The sequence below is a fragment of the Lepidochelys kempii genome, chromosome 17 (genome assembly GCF_965140265.1).
Source record: "Lepidochelys kempii isolate rLepKem1 chromosome 17, rLepKem1.hap2, whole genome shotgun sequence".
NCBI classification, from domain to species: domain Eukaryota; kingdom Metazoa; phylum Chordata; order Testudines; family Cheloniidae; genus Lepidochelys; species Lepidochelys kempii.
Genome location: NC_133272.1, coordinates 16,152,466 through 16,175,706, shown reverse-complemented (window position 1 = coordinate 16,175,706; position 23,241 = coordinate 16,152,466). Strand labels below are relative to the sequence as shown.

Here is a 23,241-nt window from a genome sequence, read left to right as displayed (position 1 = left end):
GATTATAATGAATCTTTAGGTTCTGAGGGAAGAGAAGTGGAAAACACTTCTATTGAGCAGAAGAGGGTATATTATTCAGTTACTGTGAATATAACTTGTTTATGCAACAGGTTCACCGGGTGGAACATATAATAAAATATAGATGCCATTTGACAGTTTGAGGGGCCTTTTCTTTTTAAACCTAAACAATTGACTGTATTTATTCTCTCAGAGTTGATGGAGAAAACTGAATCAGAAACACCAGCCAAGGCACCAACACCGGCTCCTGCTCCTGCACCGGCACCAGTAGTACAAGGTGAATATAGAGGTGTAATAAATCGCTTTTTGAAGGGTGATAGGAGTCAGATTATAGGGCTTGCTAACTAATGAAATTGTTGCCTGATAATAGGCTGTATTCTAGGAATGCAAAGACTGATGATGTTGATATTCCAGATTTTACTTTGAAAGAGTGTATGCTCTTCTGTATAAAGAAAGGTGTTTTCCCCCTACATTTATCCACATTAAATTTCATTTGCCATTTTGTTGCCCAATCACTTAGTTTTGTGAGATCTTTTTGAAGTTCTTCACAGTCTGCTTTAGTCATAACTATCTTGAGCAGTTTAGTATCATCTGCAAACTTTGCCACCTCACTGTTTACCCCTTTCTCCAGATCATTTATTTTACTACATCAGATTTTACTTTTTAATTATCTTCAGCAGGTCACAGTTGTTGTATCTTGGACACAATATTTGAAAGTGGTCATAGGAGAGAATATTCACGAGCTTTCCCAAGACTTGCTGTAATATTTATCTTATGCACATTGTTTAAACTACATGTTTATTAATTTTATTATATATTTTTTAATTTAAGAGCCAGCTGAACCAAGCCAAATAGAAGTATCTGTAGAAGGTAAGTGACTGCTGTCAGTTATTATAAAAACTATTTATTTTTTAGTGATTTTGAGTAAGGTTGCATCACTTCTAATAAAAGTAAAAAGATAAAGTGGTGGTTAATCAAAACACAAGTCATTCTCTTTTGGTTCCCTTCCTGGTTCTGCATGAAGTGTTGGTTTGCATGATAATCATACAGCCACTATATGAAATTTACTCTGCAGTAAAAATTTGTTACTCAGATTTTGTTTTACAATGAAGTTTATGAATTGTTGTTCTTAATAAGTCATGACTTTGCGTAGGTGTGCATTTGAGTGATGACTTATATCCTAAATGATGTCTGTCTTTATTCAAAGCAGTTTTTCCCACAATTCACATGACTGAATGTTGCCATCACCAGAGAAAAAAATATTTTCCATAGAAGTGCACCATTTTGAGTGCCGTTTTGCTATTTAATCATTTTCATGATTTGAATTTTAAAAGATACATGGATATTTTCTTAATATTCACTCAGCAGTTATTGACTTTTCCTGTGCAATACTGTCATTGATATTAATGAAACTTTTGTAGAAAGAATTCTTGTTTCTTTTTCAACAGACATAGCAGAAACAGAAGAAAGTTCTCAAATAAAACAGGAGCCAGATCCAACGTGGTAGACCTTATCAATATTAGGGTAAAATAATTTAGTATCTGTCAAAATTAATAGTTATTAGGGAATAGTGTTTTACACCTCTTTGTAGGGAATGCACGTCGTATGGCTAAGGCACAAGGCTGGATGTCAGGAGAGTAGCGCTTTCTTACTGGCTCTGTCATTGCTTTGGCCTGTGACTTTATGCAAGTCCTTTTGTCTGTCTGTGGCTCACCCAGGTACTGTCCGGCTTAATTAAAGCTTGTGAGGCATTCAAATACTAGTTTGATGAGTGCCATAGTACTACCTATAAATAAAACTGAATTATGATTACATACCTAAGTCGATCTAAGACTTAATTAATTAATGTTTGTAAAGAGTTTTGACATGCTTGGGTGCAAAGGATGTTGTTGTTGGTATAGCCTTAAATTGTAATTAAGCATGGTATTTCTTCTTCATTTTAATATTGCCTGAATTTGAGAAACACATGGTACAATAATTAGCTTTGATTTAAAAAAAAAATGTGATTGCTGTTCATTTTAAAAGTTTTGTTTCTTACTTTCTTTTAACCTCAGAAAAATCTCAGTTCAAGTTTTGGGACAAAGATTCAGGGTAAATCTTATTTTATTTGAGCTAGTTTTTCCATTTCTAGTTCTCATAACAGAATTCTGGTGGCAGTTGAAACGGTACTAGTTATGGTGTTATCCCAACAAATAAAAATATGCAGAGTTATAATTTACTTTTAAGGATTTATTTTGTTATAAACCATTCAGAAAAAATGCTAAATATTAAGAATTATTACAGCTGCACTTATTTTTCCAAGTCTGAATTTATTAAAAAGCTCTCAACCAAGCTTTTTTAGTTTTGAGCTTTGGTACTTTTGTAACATCTGTCAACTTGATTAACATAAAGACGGGTTGTATTTGTCTAATACAGTCATGCTATGATCTCCCTTTCTAAAAGTAAGAAAATGCTATTGACTATATTCATCACAAAGTTGATAATTTGAGATTGGATATCAATTAAAATTTTCCACGGCTGAGATCTGTTGGTTGGTCAAGTAGTATTTCAATGGTAGAAATTCCATTGTTTGAAATATTTAAGATAGACTAGACAAAGCATTAGAAAATGTTGGGAATAATCCTTTCTTTTCAGGGAGATGGACTTAACCGAACAGATGTTTAAAGGCCTGTTGTAACTTCTATTAACCAAATTCTACACACCTCATCTGGTTTAAATTCCCATTGAAGTTTGTGGGAGTTTTGTCTGAGTAAGGGCTGCAGAATTTGGTCTCTGTTTCTTTGTCACTCTTGCTATTTTACAATTGTGCCCACCTAATGGATTCAACAGAGAATTTACATCAAGTGAAATGCCTGGGTTAGAGAACACTCAAGCACATACTTAAGCCCATTCTTATTCAGAAAAGCATGTGATTTGGTACTTTCACGAATCATAGCCTAAATGAGGACTTGAAGAGATATACATGAATTTCTCAAGTACTAGTATGTACAATAGGATACATAGCTGCAATGAAACTAACTTCACCTTTGTACTTTTTTTCTATCTAGTCAGAAGCATGCAGTCTGGAGAAGAGCTTGCTGGGACTGTCCTGAGCTGTGTAATATAATTGTATAAGAGAAGTACCTTCTATACAAACCCTTTTTGTACTTTTAGATAGAAATGTCTACTTTTTCAGCAGTTCTGTGAATTGACTTAAAGCAAAGAGTGACTGTAGATTTGGAAAGGCTGGTTATATATTATAAGGATTAAATTTGAGGCAGCAATGCTGAAAAAATGACAGGGATTAATTAAGATTTTAAAAAAATCAACAGGAATTTAGAGGCCATCTACATTTCCCAATAAAGTAGAATTGTACTGTGCCTGGATGCATCTCAGCTTTTACGATGAAGAAAAATACCTACAGTAGTTCATTGATTTTCTGTTTTTGGGAAAAAAATTAATGATTTTTGGTTCTTTCTCCTTAATGGCTGATTGGACAATACTATCTGTATATTTGAACTAATTTTTCCTATGATATCTATCTCAATTCATATGTTTTTCATAAATAAATAAAAGATGAACTCGTTCACCTGACCGTTAGTATGCATTAATAAAATGAGCTACAGCTCACTTCATTGGAGCTGTAGCTCACGAAAGCTTATGCTCAAATATATTTGTTAGTCTCTAAGGTGCCACAAGTCCTCCTTTTCTTTTTGCGAATACAGACTAACACGGCTACTACTCTGAAACCTGTCATTAATAAAATGGACTATGAAATGGTCAGTATCTCAGTGTGTGGATGAGGAACAAATTTAAATTGAGCCTTTTCTTATATTTTGTTCCATTATTTCAAAGTAGAGAGTGTATGTTTTATCAGGGTATCACACGGTTTATGTAAGAGAAGGGTCCAGTCTTGCAGTCCTAATGCAGGCAAAACTCCCATGGACTTATGTGAGAGTTTTACATGAGGACTGCTGGATGATGCCCTTTAATTCACTTAGAACCAGTTATGGACACTTAAGCAACTAAGCTGCTGTAAGACCTAGTATGTTGAGAGTTAAGTTACCTGTAGTCCTTTCTGATTGCTCCCCACATCTTGTAAAAGACAAATGTAAGCGTTTTAAAATTTAACGAACCATAAGAGATGTAAAATGCTGGCTATGTGATTAAGCTCTATAGAGTAAATATGGAGTATTGTAAAATTTTCTTTTTGGGGATGACTGCGTTATGCACAAATGGGTAAATCTTCTTTCCAGGTTGCAGAAAGAAATAAATTTCTCATGGTTTTCACGACTACCCATGCAGTATAAATTGATGTATTTTGAAGAAAATCGTTTTAGCTATAATTTTTTTTTAAAAAGATAGGTAAAATATGATTTAGCGTATTTATAAATTCAGATTAAATAAACACAATCCATTCATGCCTTTCTGACACAAATCCAGCTTTACAGGTCTCTTTTTATTACATCTTTGATGAAACTTTTTGGAAGGATCTAGTTTAATTTGGTATAATAAATGTGTATGAACTTGGAATATATAGCAGAGGAAATATTTTAAAGTCACTGCCAAGGTATTTTCAGAACCACATGATTTCTGCAATTCTAAAGCCACAAGATAGGCTGCAGTCAAGCTCCTCCAAGAGCTGCAGAACCTTTTTTTTTTTTTTTTACTGGTGAGATTTTTCAGAAGTGCTCAGTGTAGGTCCAGCTGGTTCCAGTGAAATGAATGGGAGTTCTACCATTGACTTCAATGGGAGCAGAGTTAGGTTCATGCTGAGCCCCTTTGAAAAGACCACTCTGTTTCTAATTCTTGTAGTTGCAAAGAAAGCCTTCCAGGTATGAATCAAATTGAAATTGATGCATGTGCTGCCTTCCTGATTCTGTAGATGGACTGTAGTCAGACGCATGTGAACTGCCCCATTCTGCTAGATTTGTTTGTTAATTCTGAACCCTGCTGATGTTGTTTCAGAATTTAACCATTAAGTATTTCAGTGCCGATCATTATAATAGAAGTGTTCAATTAATGTACTTCTACATAATTGTTTGAAGTGCTAGATATTGGGACAACAGCCATTTGTGGAGCAGCGGTTGCTAGAATGGGGAACTAGTTTAAGTACCACTCAAAAATTTTGCGTCAACGCTGACTCTGCCTCTAAGGAGGACAAAAGTGGTGCATCCGTTCTGCATGCCTCAGCTGCCTCCTGCATGCCAAAAATCTAAACTGCCCTCTGCACAGCTACTAAGCCTTCCAGCTTCTCTCAGCAATGCATTTTTATATATTGCTAATGGAATAATATATAGAAGAGTGAAAACTCAAAATGTGGGTGTGGCACAAAAATCAATAGAATTTAAAAAAATCAGATAACACGGAAACTGCAGAATTTATGTCCGGCTTGCTGCGGAGGTTTGGGAAAGTTATACTCTTCCAACACAAGAACTGAAAATGGAAAACCAATGCAATAGTTATATTTAAAAAATAGATTTATGTACATTGCATCTGTCCATCTGATGGCTTATAACAGTGCTGTATGAAAGTCTGTACACATCATTCAGTGTTCAACACTGCTCTGTTAGAAAGGACAGGATCACTTCGGTTGTTTCAAATAGGTGAGTCATATAGTACAGAAATATTGAACAGTCTGCCTCACACTTTAATATTTCCATCTCCTCCTTAAGGGAGTCCTTTTCACCTAAACAAGAGTCTTGTTCCTGATCGTCTAGGGCAGGGGTGGGCGAACTTTTTGGCCCTAGGGCCACATCGGGTACAGAAATTGTATGGAGGGCCGGGTAGTGAAGGCTGGGCGAGGCTATGCCTCCCAAAACAGCGAGGCGTGTCCTGGCCCCGCCCCCATTCCAGCCCCCTGGAACTCTCATCCCCATCCAACCCCTCTCTTCCCCACCCCTGACTGCCCCCTGGGATTCCTGCATCCTATCCAAACACCCCTATTCTCTGCCCTCTGACCATCCCTCTGGGGCCCCCCTGCCCCTTATCCAACCCTCCCTGGTCTCCCTGCCCCACGTTACCTGTGGGGTGGGGGAAAGGGGGGCTCAGTCCTTTCCCTGTGCGTTTCCCCTGCTCGTTTGGCTGCTCTCCCTGGCCTTCGGGCAGGGCTCGCTCCCTGCCTGGGCTTGACTGCTGGGGATGGGCCAAGCATGCTGGAGGTTGAGAGGGGCCCTGGCTTGTTCTGCCCTGTCCCTGGCAGCAGGGTCCAGGCCTCTTGGCCACCCCCCTGCAACTCCCTCTTCTCCTCGCCTCCCCCGGAACTCCCCCTGACCGTGCTGCCCTGGAGCACCAGGTCTGGCGGCACTGTAGCCATGCCGCCTGGCTGGAGCTGCAGCCATGCTGTCCAGGTGCTGGGGGAATTGTGACTGGGAGGAAGGGAGGGGAGCAGAAGGGGAGGGGCCAGGGGCTAGGCTCTGCCCCACTCACCATGCTGCCGGGGAGTTGGGCTGGCTCCTCTGCAAGCCTCTCCTGACCTGGATCCCTGGCAAGAGCTCAGGGGCCAGAAGGAAGGGTCCTGCGGGCTGGATGTGCCCCATGGGCCGTAGTTTGCCCCCCTCTGGTCTAGGGTTTAACATTTCTAGAGAAAATATTCACCTTCAAAACATTGCACTTAATGGATTTTATATGAGGTCATGCTTAGCCACTAGGTGTCAGCTAATGCTCAGTGCTAACTGGAGTACTTTTCAGCTTTAACTGTCCAGCTGCTGGGTTCATGTCTATCCCTGAAGCTTTGAAGATTCCCAGATACAAAACTGAGCACCAGCCACTCCATTTCATTTTCTCATCACTGTTGGGGGGCAGGAGGGAAGGCATCCACCAAATGTTGACAATTTTTCATCAGACTTTAGAGCATTTAGTGCCTTTCACACATCCCAGTGTGCCATCTGTGAAATAAAGCCCCTGTGATTCTGGATTGAATTAGGTTTTTACTTTAACTTAAAGAACATATACAGAAATTGCCTTTGGACCAGACAAGAGCAGAGTTCCATAATCTTTAATTTCCAGGCTTTCAGCACTTGTTACAGATGGATCAGTACAGAAGGGAGGCTAATTCTAATCCTCCAAGGTTTTAAAGCTTCAGCATTCAGTCTGTAATAACTTCATTAATTGTCCAGAGTATTAAATGTCTGTGTCCATGCATAGGCAAAAGCTGACGGATGTGATTGTAGTACGGGGCCATACAGTTGGAACCTGTGTCAGCCAAAGTCCCATACCCATAGTGCCCAGTTCATAGCCCAGGTAAGCATTTCTACCTGTGTAGCTCTTATGACAAATCCCAGACCCAAGATAACTGAAGGCTGAAAGGGGAAACATAAAGTGAAAATATTCTGCACTGTGTCTGAAACCCCCCTTCTAGATATTGCCAATACCCCTTTAATTACAGCTGTTAATTTCAAATGAATAAGCTTAACTTGGACTTCAGAACTTATGAGCAAACATTTCAAACAAGGGCGCCTAAATAAGCCGCCTGATCGTTCAGAGCTGCAGGCACTGTGGTCCTCACTGAAATATGTAAAACTCTGAAGTCAATGGGAGCTGTGGGTGCTCGGGTGCTATAAAAATTAGGGCACTTTAGGTGCCTTTATGCACCCATGTTTGAAAATCGTAGCCTGGCTGATTACTTACTGTATTACTAGTTTGGTTTATTTTTCAGCCAGTATCATCACTCCCTTGAAAACTTGCTCTACTCAAATTCTGTTGCTTCCTATCTTTTTGAAACTTAAAGTAACTACTGCTCATGCACCGGAGAGGGAAATGAAGAAGAAATGAGGGTATGTTTCATGTCCCAATATAGAAGCATCTTGCCTCTGTTAGAGCCAGAAATCTAGTTTCATTTCTTGCCTCATGCTGAAAGAATGGGGAAACAGGAAGGAAGATACTAAATAATTTCCAGTCATGCAATAACTTTCTGTAATTCAGTTTTAAATTTGGCACAGACTTAAGCTGCAATTAGACAAAAGTAGTTTTCTGTAGACAAATGCTTTTAGTTTCTAATATTTTGCACTGTTTAGGTATGATGGGAATACCAGCTATTAATAGAGTAGAAATCAAATAATACAGTGAAAATGGCAGAGAAAGTTGAATTTGATTGAAATATTGCATAGTTGTAAAATTGTATATCGTATGCTTTGGAAGAAGTCCCCATCTTAAAGTACTACACTAAGGTACCATGTTTAAACAGTTACCCGCATCTTTACCACACCAGGCTAGACTACTGCAGTACACTCCCTGTAGGGATACCCTTGAAATTCAGCAAGAAATTGCAGCTGTACTTGGGTTTGTGGCAACCAAATAATAAAGAATCATAAGAATCAATTCATAGAATCTCAGGGTTGGAAGGGACCTCAGGAGGTCATCTAGTCCAACCCCCTGCTCAAAGCAGGACCAATCCCCAATTTTTGCCCTAGATCCCTAAATGGCCCCCTCAAGGATTGAACTCACAACCCTGGGTTTAGCAGGCCAATGCTCAAACCACTGAGCTATCCCTCCCCCCAAAGGTGCCATCCCACCTAGTAGTGCAAAATTCAGTTAGCTGCCTTTTATGGAGGCAGGCTGATGTGTACGTACCTCTGCTCCAATCTCTGTTGGCTCACTACTGACAACTCCCAGGGTTCAAAAATCATGAGTTAAAACTCTGTAAAATCACAAGATTGGCTTAAAGATCGTAAGAATTAAATTTGGAATTTGTCTTGTGGTGTTTAAGGTCCATGTTTTCAAGATTTCCTCTGCAACAATGAGGGCTGGAAACTTTGTAATTAGAAGCTGAGTTTCTGATCACTTGTGAGTCTAATTCAGTGAGTGGGGTCTGATTTCTAAAGCTGAGGGATCTGGCGCTTTATTACATAAGATGAACTCTCACCCTGCTCACCACCCTGGCAGCTAACGTCGGGGGGAGCTGCTTGATCCTAGAACCTGAGGCCCTGGCTGCTGGGAGCGGGCGGTTGAACCAGTGAAGCTACGCTGGTGCCGGTTTTAGATGAAACTGCATCAGTGTAACACACCCAGATTTAGCAGTGTGGTTCCATTTCGTAAGGTGCCATCTGTCTACATTAGGCATTTGTACCCAGGTAATTATAGGGATGTGTTTATACCAGTGCACATTTCGGTAATGCAAACAACACCTAAGTATGAACTCTCCATTTACAAGGCCAAGTCTGCTGAAAGGCCATGTGTGCCTTCCCTTTCTCTTCCTTTACCCTTTGCTTCCATCCTCCCCTACTTTTGTTCTGCACCTCGAGATGTATTTGGTAGGCTTGTTCAATACCCAATTCTACTGGACTCCTATCTGTTCTCATTATCTCAGGCTCCATTTACACTCAATGTACATTGCTTTCAACTGGAAAGTAATACACACACCTATACAATACACAATGAGGCAGCCCTAGCAACTGCTGGCCTGGATGGCTTTGTGAACAGTCACCAAGTCCTGAAACTGAGGTCTTCTGGTAGCCTACGGGGGATATATTTAAAACCATTACCTAGCTCCTTGTGATAAATCAGGCAGCTTATTTATTTATATGTGGATCTCCAAGGTGCTGGGCTGGGGGCATGGGTTAAGATGATTCACGTTTGATTCAAGGTGCTAAATATTCATTGTGTTGTGTGGCAGCCGTACCCTCGTTGTCCGAGTTCTAATGGGCTGTTGACAGTCACCCCTGAGAGTCTAAATTAGCTCCAGCTGGAGCCTGCTGGCAGCAGCTGCCGGAGCGCGAGTGCCTACCCTACAGAGCTAGACTCGCTGAGCCAGCTGGGAGAGATGCTGTTCTGCTGCCACCGTTCCATCAGGTAACCTAGACCTTGGAGTGTGGTGGAGGGGGGATACCAGGGAAGGAAACTGCTTCTCCCTTTGCTGAAGGGGAACAGGGGGAAGGTGAGAAGATAGTTAAATGCATTGGTATCCCTGTCCCATATACATGCGGGCTAGGCAGCTGGAGTGGTTGGTATGTGGGGTCCTTCCCTTGAAGGACAGAAGAGGGGTGCGCTCATCCTGCTCCTTCCGGAGCGCTAAACAAGCAAGGTTGTGGCAGGAAACCCCATTTGGTTGGCCATTTCCTTTAGTGTTCTGTACTACAACCCAGAAATGGGGAAAGAAACAAAATTTGCTCCATGTTATAAGGCCTGCTCAGTACTGATGCTGTTCAGCACACCCTCTCTATTATAAAATAGGAGTTAATGCAAAGATTTCAATCAAATGGTACTACTGGCCAGTCTTTGGGCTCGAAAACTAGACCCCTTCTTGCCCACTGGTGTGAATCCCCCACCTGTTAAAATGCCAGCCTCAGTGTACCTGCGTCTTGCAGCCAGTTTTAAAGGCTGCCACGCTGGAGCTCTGGCGCAAGCGTTAGGAGTGAATTCCAAAGCCAGGGCCTCTCCACTCAGGCTGCCCCGCCACTTTGCGAAGAGAGAGACTGCCAGCTCTTCTCTGCTGCCCACTGCCAGGCCAGGGCCTGGTCAGCCAGTCTTAGAACCTCATTTTAAGAGATGTGGTGGGTCCTGCTTGGGGAGTCTCTGTTTAGCTATTACTGTTGTGGGTGATAATATGCTGGGGTGGTTATCTTCAGGTCCTTGCATCACTTCTTCCAGCCCCCTTCATGGCACTCATGAAGTTAGAGGGTGCTCTAGTACAAGGGGGGGGGGGGAAGCCACCATGGAAAAAGAGACAGATCAGCTGGAGTGCCTGTAAACTCCTGCCCTCCACTAGGTAGAAGAGCAGAGCTGCTGAGGGCTTTTTGTTTGTTTCCCTTCAGGGACTGGAGGCCTGCAAAGGGTATAGGCCCAAATGTAGCTAGGGTGTCAGTGGAGTGACACCCCCCCCCCAAGTGGGGAAATCCAGCAGAGAGAAATGTAGGCCCCGATACTGAAACCCAACCTGCACTGTGAGACTCACTAAAGTCAGGGAGACTGCAGGGGCCTACTCCTGTTGCATGGACTATGGGGTCAAGACCTCAGGTGGCAGGAATCAGGCCAGAGAGGAAGGATGGTTGGGGACTAGCTTGGGACTTGGGAAACCTGGGTTCAGTCCCCCGCCACAGGCTCCATGTGTGACCTTGGGCACGTCACTCAGTCTCTCTGTCTCAGTTCCCCAGCTCTAAAATGGGGATGACAGCACTGCCCTGCCTCATGAAGTATTGAGGATAAAAGCATTAAAGTTTGTGAGGCACCTGGGTACTGCAGAAATGGGGGCTGTGTAAGCACCCCCACCCCAGATAAACAGAATAACTGTCGGGTTTTTTTTATCTTGATGGTTTTGCGCTTGCTGCTTGAAGGGCAGCAGAGTGGACTTGGAGGAGAGATCTCTGAACAAGAGGCAGGTGGCCAACTGAACTGGCATTGGGAGTTCATCCCATATATAGGGTGCAGCCTGGAAAAGGGCACAGAGGTGGGAGGAGGGAAAAGAACTGGACTGGCTACCAAGTCTGGCATTGTGGGTGGATTCCTCTGAAATCCATGCTGGTCTGAATGGCATAGACAGGTTTTCTTGGCGGCAATGGCCACTGCCCCTGATGTTGGTGTTAAACCCCAGCAGTATCTAGTGGGGTGGGGATTGGAGTGAGGGTGTGGCAAGGCAGGCTAGATTCATGGCTGATGTTTTTAGGGGCACCTCCCAAGTGTGAGGTGGTGGAGATGCCCTAAAAGCGTCAGACTCGTTTAGCTGGTGCAGAAGGAAAGGTCCGGGAAGGAGCTCCCCCGAAAAACTCTGTGCCCTAGGTCGCCGCCTGTGTGGTTTATTCCTGGCACTGTCCCTGTTTCTTGGCACTCCTCTGGGATGCCCTGCCTTAGCCAGGTGGGGTGTTTCTGGACACAGTAGCACGCACACCTCATGTTCTCTTTCTTGCATGTCAGCGCAGGCCTGATACCAATATGTGCTCTCGGTTCCCCTTTCTCTGTTTGAGGCTGTAAGTTTGCTGAAGCCAAATTAAAATGTTAAACAGAGTCATTCCTCCTGTGGCCCTGTCCTGCCCTTTGCCGCTGGAGTCAGCCGGAGCAGAATCGAGCCCTGTTCCCGTCGGAGGACATATGGGGTGGCTCTGAGGTCCTGTATGAATGGGATGGGAGTGCAGCTTTGAAATTCCCAGAGTGAGGAGGGTTCTCGGTATTGCAACATCAGCAAAATTGCTTCCGCTTTTCACTTGCTCTGGCTTGCGCTGCAGCCCAAGGAGTTGGGTAGGTTTCAGCCCAGAGGGCTTTTTGAGAGCAGCTGAGCCTTTTGGACCTTTCCCCTCTGGCCCGTGCTCATCCCTAGCCCCAGGCGAAGGAAACGCAGGAGGAAGTTTTGCACAGACTCACACTGAAGCGCCCTACCCCGTTCTAGAGCCTGCATAAAATATCACATGGTTATGGAAGGGAGCAGGACCGAGGGGGCGTTATTTATCCTTCAACCCAGAACAATCCCTGTTGTTCCTTCCCACGTGGTGGAAAAATGGCTGAGGGAGTTCCTGCAGCAGGGCTACGGTTGGTTCATCTGTGGACAGCTGGAGAAGACAGACTGCAGACTTTTATTGTTACCTCATCCTCCCAACCCACCCTTGCTCAGCTTGTGTGTTTCATTTACTTTTATGGCATCCTATTTGACGTGTAGCTAGTGAACCATCTGGGGTAGGGATTCTGCGTGGGGCTTAGCCCAGTGGGGCCCAAGCCCAGTGTTCCTAGGTACTACGACCACTATACACATCATAATAGACTTATATGTAGAAAACTGAGAGGACCCAGTGATTAGGCCACTAGCCAAGGATTTGGGAGACTTGCCTTTAATGCTCTGCTCTGCCACAGATTCCCTGTGTGACCGTGGGTAAGTCAATGAGCCTGTCTGTGCCTCAGTTCCCCGCTTGTAACAGGGGGAGGAGCACTACCCTGCCTCCGACGGATGTTGTGAGGCTGAAGACATTGAAGATTAGGAGGCTACGGTGCTAGGGGCCAGAAAAGCACCATTTTTAGACAGAAAATTTGTAAGGCTCTGCCCATGCCACATGGGAAAGGCTGTGAACCATAGATGAGAGCGGTGTGGGCCAAACTCCCTGGAGCTTGGGGGGAAAATCAGTCTTGGGAGAATCCCAGTAAAATCGCTGTTAGCTACCAACTCTAAGGATTTGCTTTCACTAAGAACCTCTACTCCCTCATTCCACTCAGCTCCCCACCCCCTCCTTACCTTGACATCAAGCCTGCTGTGGTCTTTGATTTCTTTCCCAAACCAGGAATATTTTCCTTCAGCCTGAGTTACAAAACCCCAGCCGTTAACTCATATATCACGTCAGGGATCTGGCTAAAGCAGGGATCTCGTATTGCGATTCTTTTGGTGGGCCACCTAAAGTGGTCTGGACAAATCACTGCTGTGTAGTTTACATAGGGTTGTTCCCTGTGGGACAAACACACCTTTTCCCCCATTGAATTACTATGATTCTGGAGTACAAGGTTCACTTGAGCTGTGTAGGGTCCATAAAAAACCCACTGAGAAGCTACTATTTAGCTTGAAGGCAAGAGATTGGCCAACATATTTAAATTAGGTGACAGGAAATACTTAAAGACAGAAATGACTATACAAAACTGAAGGTCAAGCAAGGTCCAGCATTGATGCAGGTGACCTGGTTTCCAGACGTGGGGAACCTCTGCAGCTCCCAGGGAAGTCGGTGCCGTTGTTTAGTCCAGTTGTTAATGAAATCTCAGTTAGAAATGAAACTCCCAGATGCTTGCAGAGAGAACAAAAAGAAAAGGGGAATTATAGAAGAATGCACAGCCTGTGGCTTGGGCATGTGAATCCTGCGTGTTCAGGGCAGGGTGTCTCATGTGAGTCCAGTGACCTCGGTCGATGGGAGGATTTTGGAGCTCTTCCCAAGGGGGAGAGGAGATTGTTTTGCATTGCTGGTTTGGGCTGAGGGAAGAGAGAGCCCGATCCAAAGCCCACTGAAGTCCAGTCCAGGCTAAAGACAGCAAACTCCTGCTTTTCTTCTGAGTAACACCTCCTAGCAGAGGGGAAAGCCTGAACATCTCACTCTTACCTCTAACAGCATCCTTGGTGTGGTCAGATGCATTGTTTGGAGTGGCAGTTTGCTGACCAGAGGCAGTATTTCTAGATGAATGCCTCTGAAATCTTTATGCTACATCGTGCTCTGCATAGGCCGCGTAACTTTCGGAGACTGTCACAATGTTAACAGAACTATGTTTTCACATCCCTTCCACCGGGAAAGCCAGGCTGTATTAGGACGGTGACTCAGCCTGTTCTTGGAGGGTGAGAATGATGATTATTAATTCTGATGAACCTCCAATGCTAACTGAAAATAGCTTTTTTTTCTGCAAACTGTTTTGAGGTCTGATAACTCACAGTCCAGCAGGGCTGGAAACAGCTGCTCTATCCCATGAACCTGCATTGTCCTCTAATACCCCTTCCCCAAGCCTGAGAACAAGAGCCAGGTGGGAGGATGACTTGCAGGATTGTCCCTATGCTGGGGATCACATGGACCCATTGCTCTCAGATTGTCTGGAAAGTTCTTCAAACCAGCAGAAATCTCCCGCTTTCATTAGTCCTTCCTAGCCCCGAGGGTTTTGCATAGCTTAGAGACCATGGAATTTCAGCTCAGAGAAGCTGCTTGTTAGAGACACAGGTCTGCCCTTCTAAATCAGAATGCTAGCATTTCTTAAGCTAATGGGCCCCAAACATTACAGCTCCCAGCTGCAGCATCATGAGCCATTGCCTGTGTGTGTTTTAAGTAAGGGTGTCTATAAAATTACCCTTTGTAGAGGAGGAGAAGAGCAGGAGAAACAAGTAGAACTGAAGGAGGTGATTTTTCAAAGAGAAGACTGAAAAAGGAACAAAAGAGAGGGGCTTCTCTCCTCCATTTGTCTGTCACCTCTCCATGCACCTCCCATCCCGTCTCATCCCCTCCACACTTCAGCTCTTTCCTTATCCCTTCTGACATACCTACTTCCACATCCTCTCACCATCTATCCACACTCTTCTCTTGCTCTGTCTTCTTTCCACTTTTCCATTTTCCATTTCCACTCACCATTAGGTGCTAAACCCAGATTAAAATAAAAAGGACCATCCCTTTGGTTGGAGAACAAAGGAGTCTAGACGACACCCCCATACGTCATCCAATAATAGCTTAAATTTCATGAGAAGGTAATCATCATGAACATTCAAGGCAAGCAATTTGTGTCAGTTCTTCAGACCCTGGTTCAGCTGTGCTTTAAATGGTGTGACCCACAGGGTCAGTCCCAGACATTTGAGGAAATGAAAAATCTCAGCTGTGGCTGGATTCAATATCAGATAATTTTCCAAAGCCATTCATGTGTTCAGACTGGAGAATAGGCTTTAACTTCCAATCTAAGTATGCCTGAGCTTCGAGAAGTGGTTCAAAATCTGAACCCAGAATTTCTGCCCTTGTGGATCCAGCATCCCTCTCCCCACATGCACTTTGGGGGTGTCAGACATCCAGATCTAGACCCAGAAATGAATTTTGCAGACTGGGCCTATTTCTTGATCAAACTCATTGCCCCTTTCCATCCCTCTTTCATTTCCTTTTTGACATGGACTCTAGCCCTGCCTCTTACTCTGAAGAGCATTTCTTACCCCTTTTCCTTAGTTGCATAGCTCACATGTTGTTGTAAAGAAATATGCATCAATGTCAGTGGGACTGTGTGGGATGGGATGTGCCATGAGACGGGGCCAGACCACTGTGTGGCACGCCTTAGACTGATGGGTGACTAATTGGTAATAACTGATTTTACTGAGTGACCTTCCCCCTTCAGTTCTGTCCATAAATGGACCGCACTAAGGGTCTGCCTGGTGCCTACCACAGGGGCTCTTGGCCCTGCACATTAACCCTTATACAAGATGGGCCAGATTCTAATCTGGATTTTTACACAGATGTAAATCCAGCGTGACTTCAGTGGAGATACGCCTGTTTTACACCTGTGTAACTGAATCTGGGTCTGCCAGCCTCCTCTGAAATCCTTTACCTTGGAGGCGTTACATCTTAACCAACAGGCTTGTCACACAAGGTCAGTTAGTGTGTTAAAGACATTTCATATGCAGGGACCGGTTTCCTCGAGCCCTTTAAGGCTATGGGGTACCCTGGAAGCAGAACTTCTCGCTGTCTCTGACAGAACCATACCGACTCCCTGTCTGTATTCTGTAAACTCTCCTAGTTACTGGGCATGGCTCCTCGTTGTTAGTGTGATGCTCTCTGAGGTGAGTGAGACCAGGTTTGTTAGAAGACAGCTTTTGGCTTTGTAACACAGCATGACTCCTCTCTTTTCTACTGGGGTTAGCCCTTCTGTGGCAGGGAGTAGCAGGCTCAGAGGTCCCCTGCTAGAGGCGTCAGGGTCTGACCACACCCTGTCCAAGAAAGGAGCAGAGGAGTTGAGTCCTCCAACTGGCCTAGAGAGGCTGCAGGGGCAGGGGCTAGCCCATCAGAGGGTTGCAGGTTAGTATAAAAGGAGCTGAAGTGCAGACCAGAGTCCATTGCTGCCTTGAACTGGAGGAGCGTGCATGGCATTCCTGGTAGGCTGAAGGACTGCAGAACCACAAACAGAGCAGTTGCTGGCAGGGACTAGGGGAGTGAGATGGAGCTCCTGGCTGGCTGTTGGGACTTGCTGTATGCCCCTTCGGTAAGGGTGAAGCATATATGAAGGTGAACGGGCTGCAGGGAAGTGACCCAGGGAAATGTAGCAGCATCGTGAGTGATCAAAGGGATGCAGTGGGTGGCTGCTATTCATAGGGTCCTTGGGCTGAAACATGGAGTAGTGGGTGGGCCCAGATTCCCCGTCATTAGCCATTGGGGAAGCAGCCTGAATATTGGACTTTGACACACCCCTGGAAGAGGATCTGAACTATTAGTGGCCCAGCTGGACAGCTGGGGCCATAAAGGCCCAGAGAGGGCAAAACCATTGTCTCCAGGGAGGGAGCGCTGGGTACCAGCGCTGGGTATGGCTTGATACCAGGGCCGGGACTGGGTAAAGACTGTGAGACTGCTTAAAGACAGAGAGGCCTTGCGATAGGTCTCTGTTGGACTGTCTACCCTGGAAGGGGTTCATTTTGTTTGTGTTACCTACAGACTGTGTGGGATTCGGCTGAGTCACTGAAACCACTGACGGGTGTCACCAGAAACCGAGAGAGGTGCAGCCACGCACCCAGCCGGGGACGATCGTGGGAGGTAGGTGTGATCCCATTACACCTTCACTTAAATTAATGCTATCTGAAGTCCTCCCCTTACTCTCAGACATCAAGTCTAGGAGAGGCGATACTTTGTGGTCCTCATCTGCACAGCATATCATGTTTACCAGAGCCGCTCTGTTATGGTAAACTTTCAGTCTGTTCCTATGGACTGTTTGGGGTAAGCCCTGGCCATAGGGTTTCTGTACCTGGTACATGAGTTCGTGTAGTCTCTCTCCCACCTCGAAAGGACCCTGAGTCCTGCATTTTATGCTTTTTTACAGGGGCTAACGCCAATACCAGATCACCCGTATCAAAAGATCTTTCACGTGCCTTTTGCCATGTCACGCTTTTTGTACAGTTTGGCTCTTTTCAAGGGTATGCTGTGCCAGCTCCATAATGGATTTTAGCTCTGCCCTGAATTTGAATACAAATTCAGTCACTGGCTCTCAATGTTACCTTCCCGTGAATCTCTGACCAGGTCTAGGGGACCTTGGAGCTTCCATCCATACAGGAGGTCAAATGGGGACAATCCTGTTGACTCTTGGGGTACTTTTCTGAAAGCAAACAATAGTTAAGGCAGTAGCACGTCCCAGTTCCTTTGCCTTCCTGTCCACACAAATTGTCAGCATGGATAGAAGTGTCCCATTAAATCTTCCAGCTAGCCCATTTGTTTCTGGATGACATGGGGCAGACCATCATTCTTACCCCGCACCTTTTCCATGACTCAGAGAATACGTGGGACCTGCTAGCAAAGTCAACTACTACCCATATGTACTGTATGTTTTTCCATTTCTGGGCAGCTTAGGGGATGGACCCATAATGGCCGTGGGAACCCTGTGGAATGCTGCGCCAATTAGAAGCAATGGTTGCAACGAACTTTGCAGAGACTTCCCGTCTTTTTCCACTTTTGGCACAAGTCACAGGACTTACAATATTCCTTTATGTCCAGGATTATAGTGGGCCAATAAAAATCCCTCTGAAGCCTTTCAATGTCTCTCTACTCCTGGATGGCCAGCGAATGGCAGTCCTGAGCTACCCACAGTAACGCTGCCCTGTGCTTTTGGGGCAATAGGTGTTGTCCGTAGGGCTCCCTGGGGCCCTTGTTCCTTTCCCACTGGGGTTTCCCTAAATATCCTACCCTCTTCCCTATTATCCTCTGCAGGGGTGGTGCTATGCACTGCTTCCCTAATGCTCTCTAGGGAAGCGTCTGTGTCCTGACCGTTAACAAAAGCTCTTTGCAGGGCTGCTTCAGTGAGAGGAGCTGGTGCCCCCTCCCTGGGAACATGTCCCTGCCCAGCAAAGGGGCTTTCCCTGTCCCCTCAGTCTCTTCCTCCACTGGGCCAGGCAAAAGGGCTTCTCGGATGCACAATTTCCCATGGCACTGATATGTCATCATTTCCAGCCAAAGAGTCTGCAGGGATACCATCCCAAATTCCCACGGTCAGAGCATATGTCGCCCCCTTCCACTCCAACTCTGCGTAGGCTCAGGATGCTGTGACTTCCCAACTTTCCATAAAGAGGAGTCTGACATTTTCCCCTGGGAAGCATGTCAAGCTCTCTGAGCATCTCCCTTTTAACCTGTGCAATCTGCACAGCCGTCTCTCTCCAGGAATAGCATACCCTGCCATCTGCCTGTACATCCTCAATGAACATCTTGTCCACCTCCATAGGTTCAGACCTTACAAAGTCTACTAACACCCTCCTTACGTCCTGAGTTCACCATAGCTGTGTTAACCCTGGCAGGATGGGACTTGAGCTTGAGGCAGTATCTCCTCGTATGCTCGGTATAGGCATGTCCTTGGGCCTATGTCCTGGGCCAGAGGTTTGTAACTGGGTTACTTGGAGGGTACCTGTTTGGGGTATATTTGGCCTTGGCTTCCTCCTGTGAACAAATCTGGGCCTCTCTCCTTCCCTTTGGGGGTTTCTTTCAATCCCCAGTACAAACCGGCAGCCGTCCGCGCTATGTCAGGACGCTTTTCCCATAGGGCAGCTCTGATTTCATCTGAACAAGCATTAAAGAAATGTTCCTGGGCGAATAAATCAACTAATTTCTCATAATCGCCTTCTGGCCCTTTACTTTTTGCCCAGATATTCCCTATAATCCCACATTTTATGCATAAACTCCTCATGATGGATATTGTCCTGCTTCTCTAGGTCCCTAAACTTTACACGGTGTGATTCAGGAGTAATCTGAAACCTTAGTGGCACAGCTTGCTTATATTTATCATAGTTCATTGCTTCCTCCTGGCCCAAACCAGTGAAGACCTGGAAAACTTTACTGAAATGTTGGGGATCTGTAGAGACCTTTATTTGTCCTTAACCATGCCACTGGCCTGGCATGTTCTTACAAAAGCAGTTAAGTATCTATACAGGCTGAGTCTTGGCAAGATGGACACAGTCTGTCCCAGCTAGGTAAATGCTGGGGGTGGGGGTCGGGATTACCTGCAGGCTGGGGAATACCTTTCGGCTGCTCCAGCACTCTTACCTGCATTTTATGTGCCTCCATCGGCTGCTGGTATGCTCACTCCTCTGCTTCCATCGCCTCCATTCATCACTGGTGGGCCCACTCCTCTGCCCCCTAGAGAGCTTTCTCCTCTTGCATTCTGAGCTCTGCCATCTGGAGGTCATATGCCACCTCGTCCCTGCAGAGCTGCCATCTGGCCAGCCCTGCAGGGAATAAGGTCTGGCTGGTTTCCCAGCTCTGGTCCATCTCCCTCGTTCTATTCCTCCCGTTCAAAATACTTAGCACCTGATCCTCTGATTTCCCCCGTGGGAAGGACCATATTTCAAACATAAGCTCCCATGCTGCTCTTTGTCCACGGTGTCCAAGCACGCTAACTCGCTCACTTCCCCCTTTCCGTGTTCTGTTTCCCTTAACACAAAATAAACAAAAGAAAATAATACACCTTGGACTTTGTTCCCTCACTTTGAATCCATTAGGGTCTGTTACTACAAGGGTTTGGCCTGGTTGCTGATAGTGTAACTTCAGTAACGACTATGCCCCTGGGATGTTTTGGGGATCACCCCGACCACTAAGGGGTTCTCCTTCGTAACTTTGGGTGCCTTAATGTCATGCTGCTAACGGTCAGAACTCTGACCCCGGTAGCCAGCCTATAAGCATAAGGGTCTCACCCTGGCTTCCACCTGCCTGGTGTCCCCAGTAGCCCTTTTGGTCCTGAGCTCCCCCAGATCTGTCTCCCTGAGTTCTTAACTACCAGACACCTGGACTTTTCCCTTCTGGTTCATCACCCCTGGGGGAGTAAAACCTGCCCCAACTTATCAGTCCCCATGGGGCTGAAGATTGCACAACAGGATAAAAATAAACAACAAGTTTATGTAATAGAAATGTTACCGATTCAGAGATGAAATAGTGCGGAAAAGCAAACCCAAGTTACACAAAAAATAAACACAAAGATGCAACCTCAGCCTTTACACTGCTGTATTAGCTCAGTTCCCTTTTCTAATACAAGCTACCTGTTGCCTCGGAACAGTTTCCCAGCATGCCCTGTGCCCTAGAGGGGAGCCAGTGTTTCGCAGGCAGCTCCCTCCTCAGATATTTGTGGATAGCCTTCACTTCAAAGAAACCCTTCCCTTGTAACAGAGGTAGCGGGTGTTTTCTTTCTCTCAGCCCATGGTAATTCATGGTTACACAGAGTGGGGGAAGCTCCCTCCTTCCTTAGTTTCCCAAGACAGGTTTCCTTGTCAGTGACTTTCCATGAACTTTCATGCTCCACCATTGCCTTTCCCTGGATTATACAATGCTCAGTGCTTGGAGTTAGTTTCACGTCAACCACTCCCTGCCTGATTTGTCCGTCCCTCCCTCCCCACAACTCCTGCACGGTGATGCTGCATTGCATCTTGGTTCCAGTGGCAATGTTCTGTACACCTGCACACAGATCCCAACCTGCACACAGATCTCCTAATGGCCATCGCATGCTTTCCCAAAAGACCTTACTTGACATCTCTTGCTACACAATAACATTGTAGACAGCCTGTTCATTCACTTGCTTATTCTTTGGGGTTCAGGCCCCCTCACTCTCCTCTTGAGGTGTCTGGATCCTGATTCTCACAGCATCTCCACCCTTCTCCCCACGGCGTCTGCAGACTTTTGGCGATGAGAAAGAAGGAGAGAGCTGAACCCAGAGGGATTTATTTAGTTCCTGATCCTGAGACTCACAGCAGGAAACAGCCCACTAATAAAACCAACAATTGGTGAAACAACTAAGGGTGATATAGTCAGTGCAACTTCCCCTTTTCAGGGTGGATACAAGAAGTCACCCGATGCACAGGCAGAGAAGGAGGAGAGGGCAGCAGTGAGTGTCCAGACAAACAGCTCCATCCTACCACCAGCTAAATAGCCAGATTCTAGCATTCAGTACAAGGGGCCAGCCTCAGCCATGGCAGATACGTACATCAGACACATTGAGCTGCTTGGCTTCGAGAAAAGGTTTTTTCCAAGCCAACATTATGTAAGTACTCGGAGATTGCACTGCAGAGCAATAAACTGAAGGGTTTTTTTTCTTTAGGTATAGTTTCCCTCTGCTTCGTTTTACCTTCAATTTTAAATAATACCTTGAAAGAGAAATTCTAAAAGTAAAATTCTGGGGGAATGCTGCTGCTCTTCTGAGCTGAGACAGCAGTCTGGATTGTAGTTAGAAATGTCTGTTCCAGACCTGAACACCCAAGAACATCAGGAGACTTTGGGTCCAGATCTCAGCTGCTTGGCTGATTACTGTCTTTGTAATAGGCTGAACCAAAATGCGGGGTGCTCAGAACCAAGAACTTTGGGGCAAATAGGAACTGAACGCCCTGGCTCACAATTGTCACTAGCTTTAATATGGAGGGTGTCACTGGGGGGTTTTGATCACTTGCCACTGTTGGAAAAGCAATTCTCCTGGCTCCCCGCTCTCCATTTCTCCCCAGTCTCTCTTGCATTTCTATTCTCTGACTAACTTTTTCAATCCCTAATCTTTCTCTGTATACAACAGAGCTAGATGAAATTTTTCAATCAACATTTTTTTTTTTTGGGTGGGGAAAAAAGTTTTGCTGTAATAAAAATTTTCTGTGAAAACAGTTCTGCATTGATGAAATTTTCAATTTTTTTTATAAAAAAGATTTGAACCAAAATGAAAAAAATTGTCAGTTCATTCTGAATTATTGTCATGGAAAAAAACTGAAAATTTTAATGGAAATAAAATAGGCGTTTTCAACCAGTTTTACTTTTTTTTTTTTTTTTTAGGTTTTTGTAGTTAAATATTGCCTCTACTCAACTGCCCCACAGCTGAGCCTCTACAGAGGTGGCTGATTTTCTTCTAAGCATCACAGGAGATGGTCTTCTTGGGAAGAGAGATGAAAGAGAATGGGACTTTAGCCTCATGGATCAGTTCTGGGGCGGGGGGGCATTCCCTTAGTGGGGGCAGTGTGGAAGAAAGCACAGGGGTATTTGAGAGGAGCAGACAAGCAGTAGTCTAGACTGGCACCATGGGTAGTGTGAATGGGGGAGGGGGAGAGGGAAGAGTCCTATGTGATATTTGCTGAATGGCTATGTTTATAGGAAATCAGTCCTTTGTACCATCCTGTGCTAGAACCTACTGTACTGTATATGCTTGCTGAGTTTTCTATGAATAGAGAAAAATGAGGATTGTTACTGACACAGATTTGGAAATAGATTGTAGCTAGGTATGTGTGTGGTGTTCGTTCCAGCAAACAAGAATATCTACCTGGCATCTCTTGGAAAATGGATCACAGACCGTGATTGTTTCTACATGGCGGTAAAAATTGGGGTCCCACAGGATAAACTGCAGAATCTGAACTCTGTTTGTTGTTCAATAGGTTTACATGTTCCTGGTGAAATGGCAGGATCTAACCGAAAAACTAGTCTATCGAAAATTTACGGAGATATATGAATTTCATGTAAGTCAACTCTCGGTTGGTATTGGTTCAGGCTAAGTCTGGCTTGCGGGGGCAGAGGGCTGGAGGAGCTTCAAAGGCAATAACGAAGGCCAAATTCTGTCCGTTTTGGAGAGTGCTATACAGATTGTGCTGGTGTGGTTATGAAGGCTTGCGGCGGTATTCTGTCTAGCCAGACC

General features: G+C 45.1%; 2 protein-coding genes across 8 annotated transcripts in view; both read left to right on the top strand.

Moving 5' to 3' along the window:
- Nucleotides 1-4,631, top strand: part of LOC140899643 (general transcription factor II-I-like) — a 47,941-nt gene extending 43,310 nt beyond the window's left edge. For 2 of the 5 annotated variants that reach the window (XR_012155406.1, XR_012155408.1), the window contains 5 exons: nucleotides 212-295; nucleotides 850-888; nucleotides 1,467-1,542; nucleotides 2,073-2,109; nucleotides 3,066-4,631. Coding sequence is in view for 1 of the 5 variants with exons in the window: in XM_073315477.1 (XP_073171578.1) it covers nucleotides 212-295; nucleotides 850-888; nucleotides 1,467-1,525 (182 nt within the window). In the remaining 4 variants the exon portion in view is untranslated. The remainder of the gene's footprint in view (nucleotides 1-211; nucleotides 296-849; nucleotides 889-1,466; nucleotides 1,543-2,072; nucleotides 2,110-3,065) is intronic. The other 3 variants (XR_012155407.1, XR_012155405.1, XM_073315477.1) reach the window with 2 other exon arrangements.
- Nucleotides 4,632-6,461: 1,830 nt separating this feature from the next.
- Nucleotides 6,462-23,241, top strand: part of NCF1 (neutrophil cytosolic factor 1) — a 38,583-nt gene continuing 21,803 nt past the window's right edge. Inside the window, exons 1-5 of one of the 3 annotated variants that reach the window (XM_073315832.1) lie at nucleotides 6,462-7,239; nucleotides 7,655-7,772; nucleotides 9,611-9,786; nucleotides 17,052-17,150; nucleotides 22,985-23,065. In XM_073315832.1, coding sequence (XP_073171933.1) covers nucleotides 22,991-23,065 — 75 coding nt within the window. In that variant the 5' untranslated portion in view covers nucleotides 6,462-7,239; nucleotides 7,655-7,772; nucleotides 9,611-9,786; nucleotides 17,052-17,150; nucleotides 22,985-22,990. Of the gene's footprint in view, nucleotides 7,773-9,610; nucleotides 9,787-17,051; nucleotides 17,151-21,385; nucleotides 21,622-22,984; nucleotides 23,066-23,241 lie in introns of those variants that run through there. The other 2 variants (XM_073315831.1, XM_073315830.1) reach the window with 2 other exon arrangements.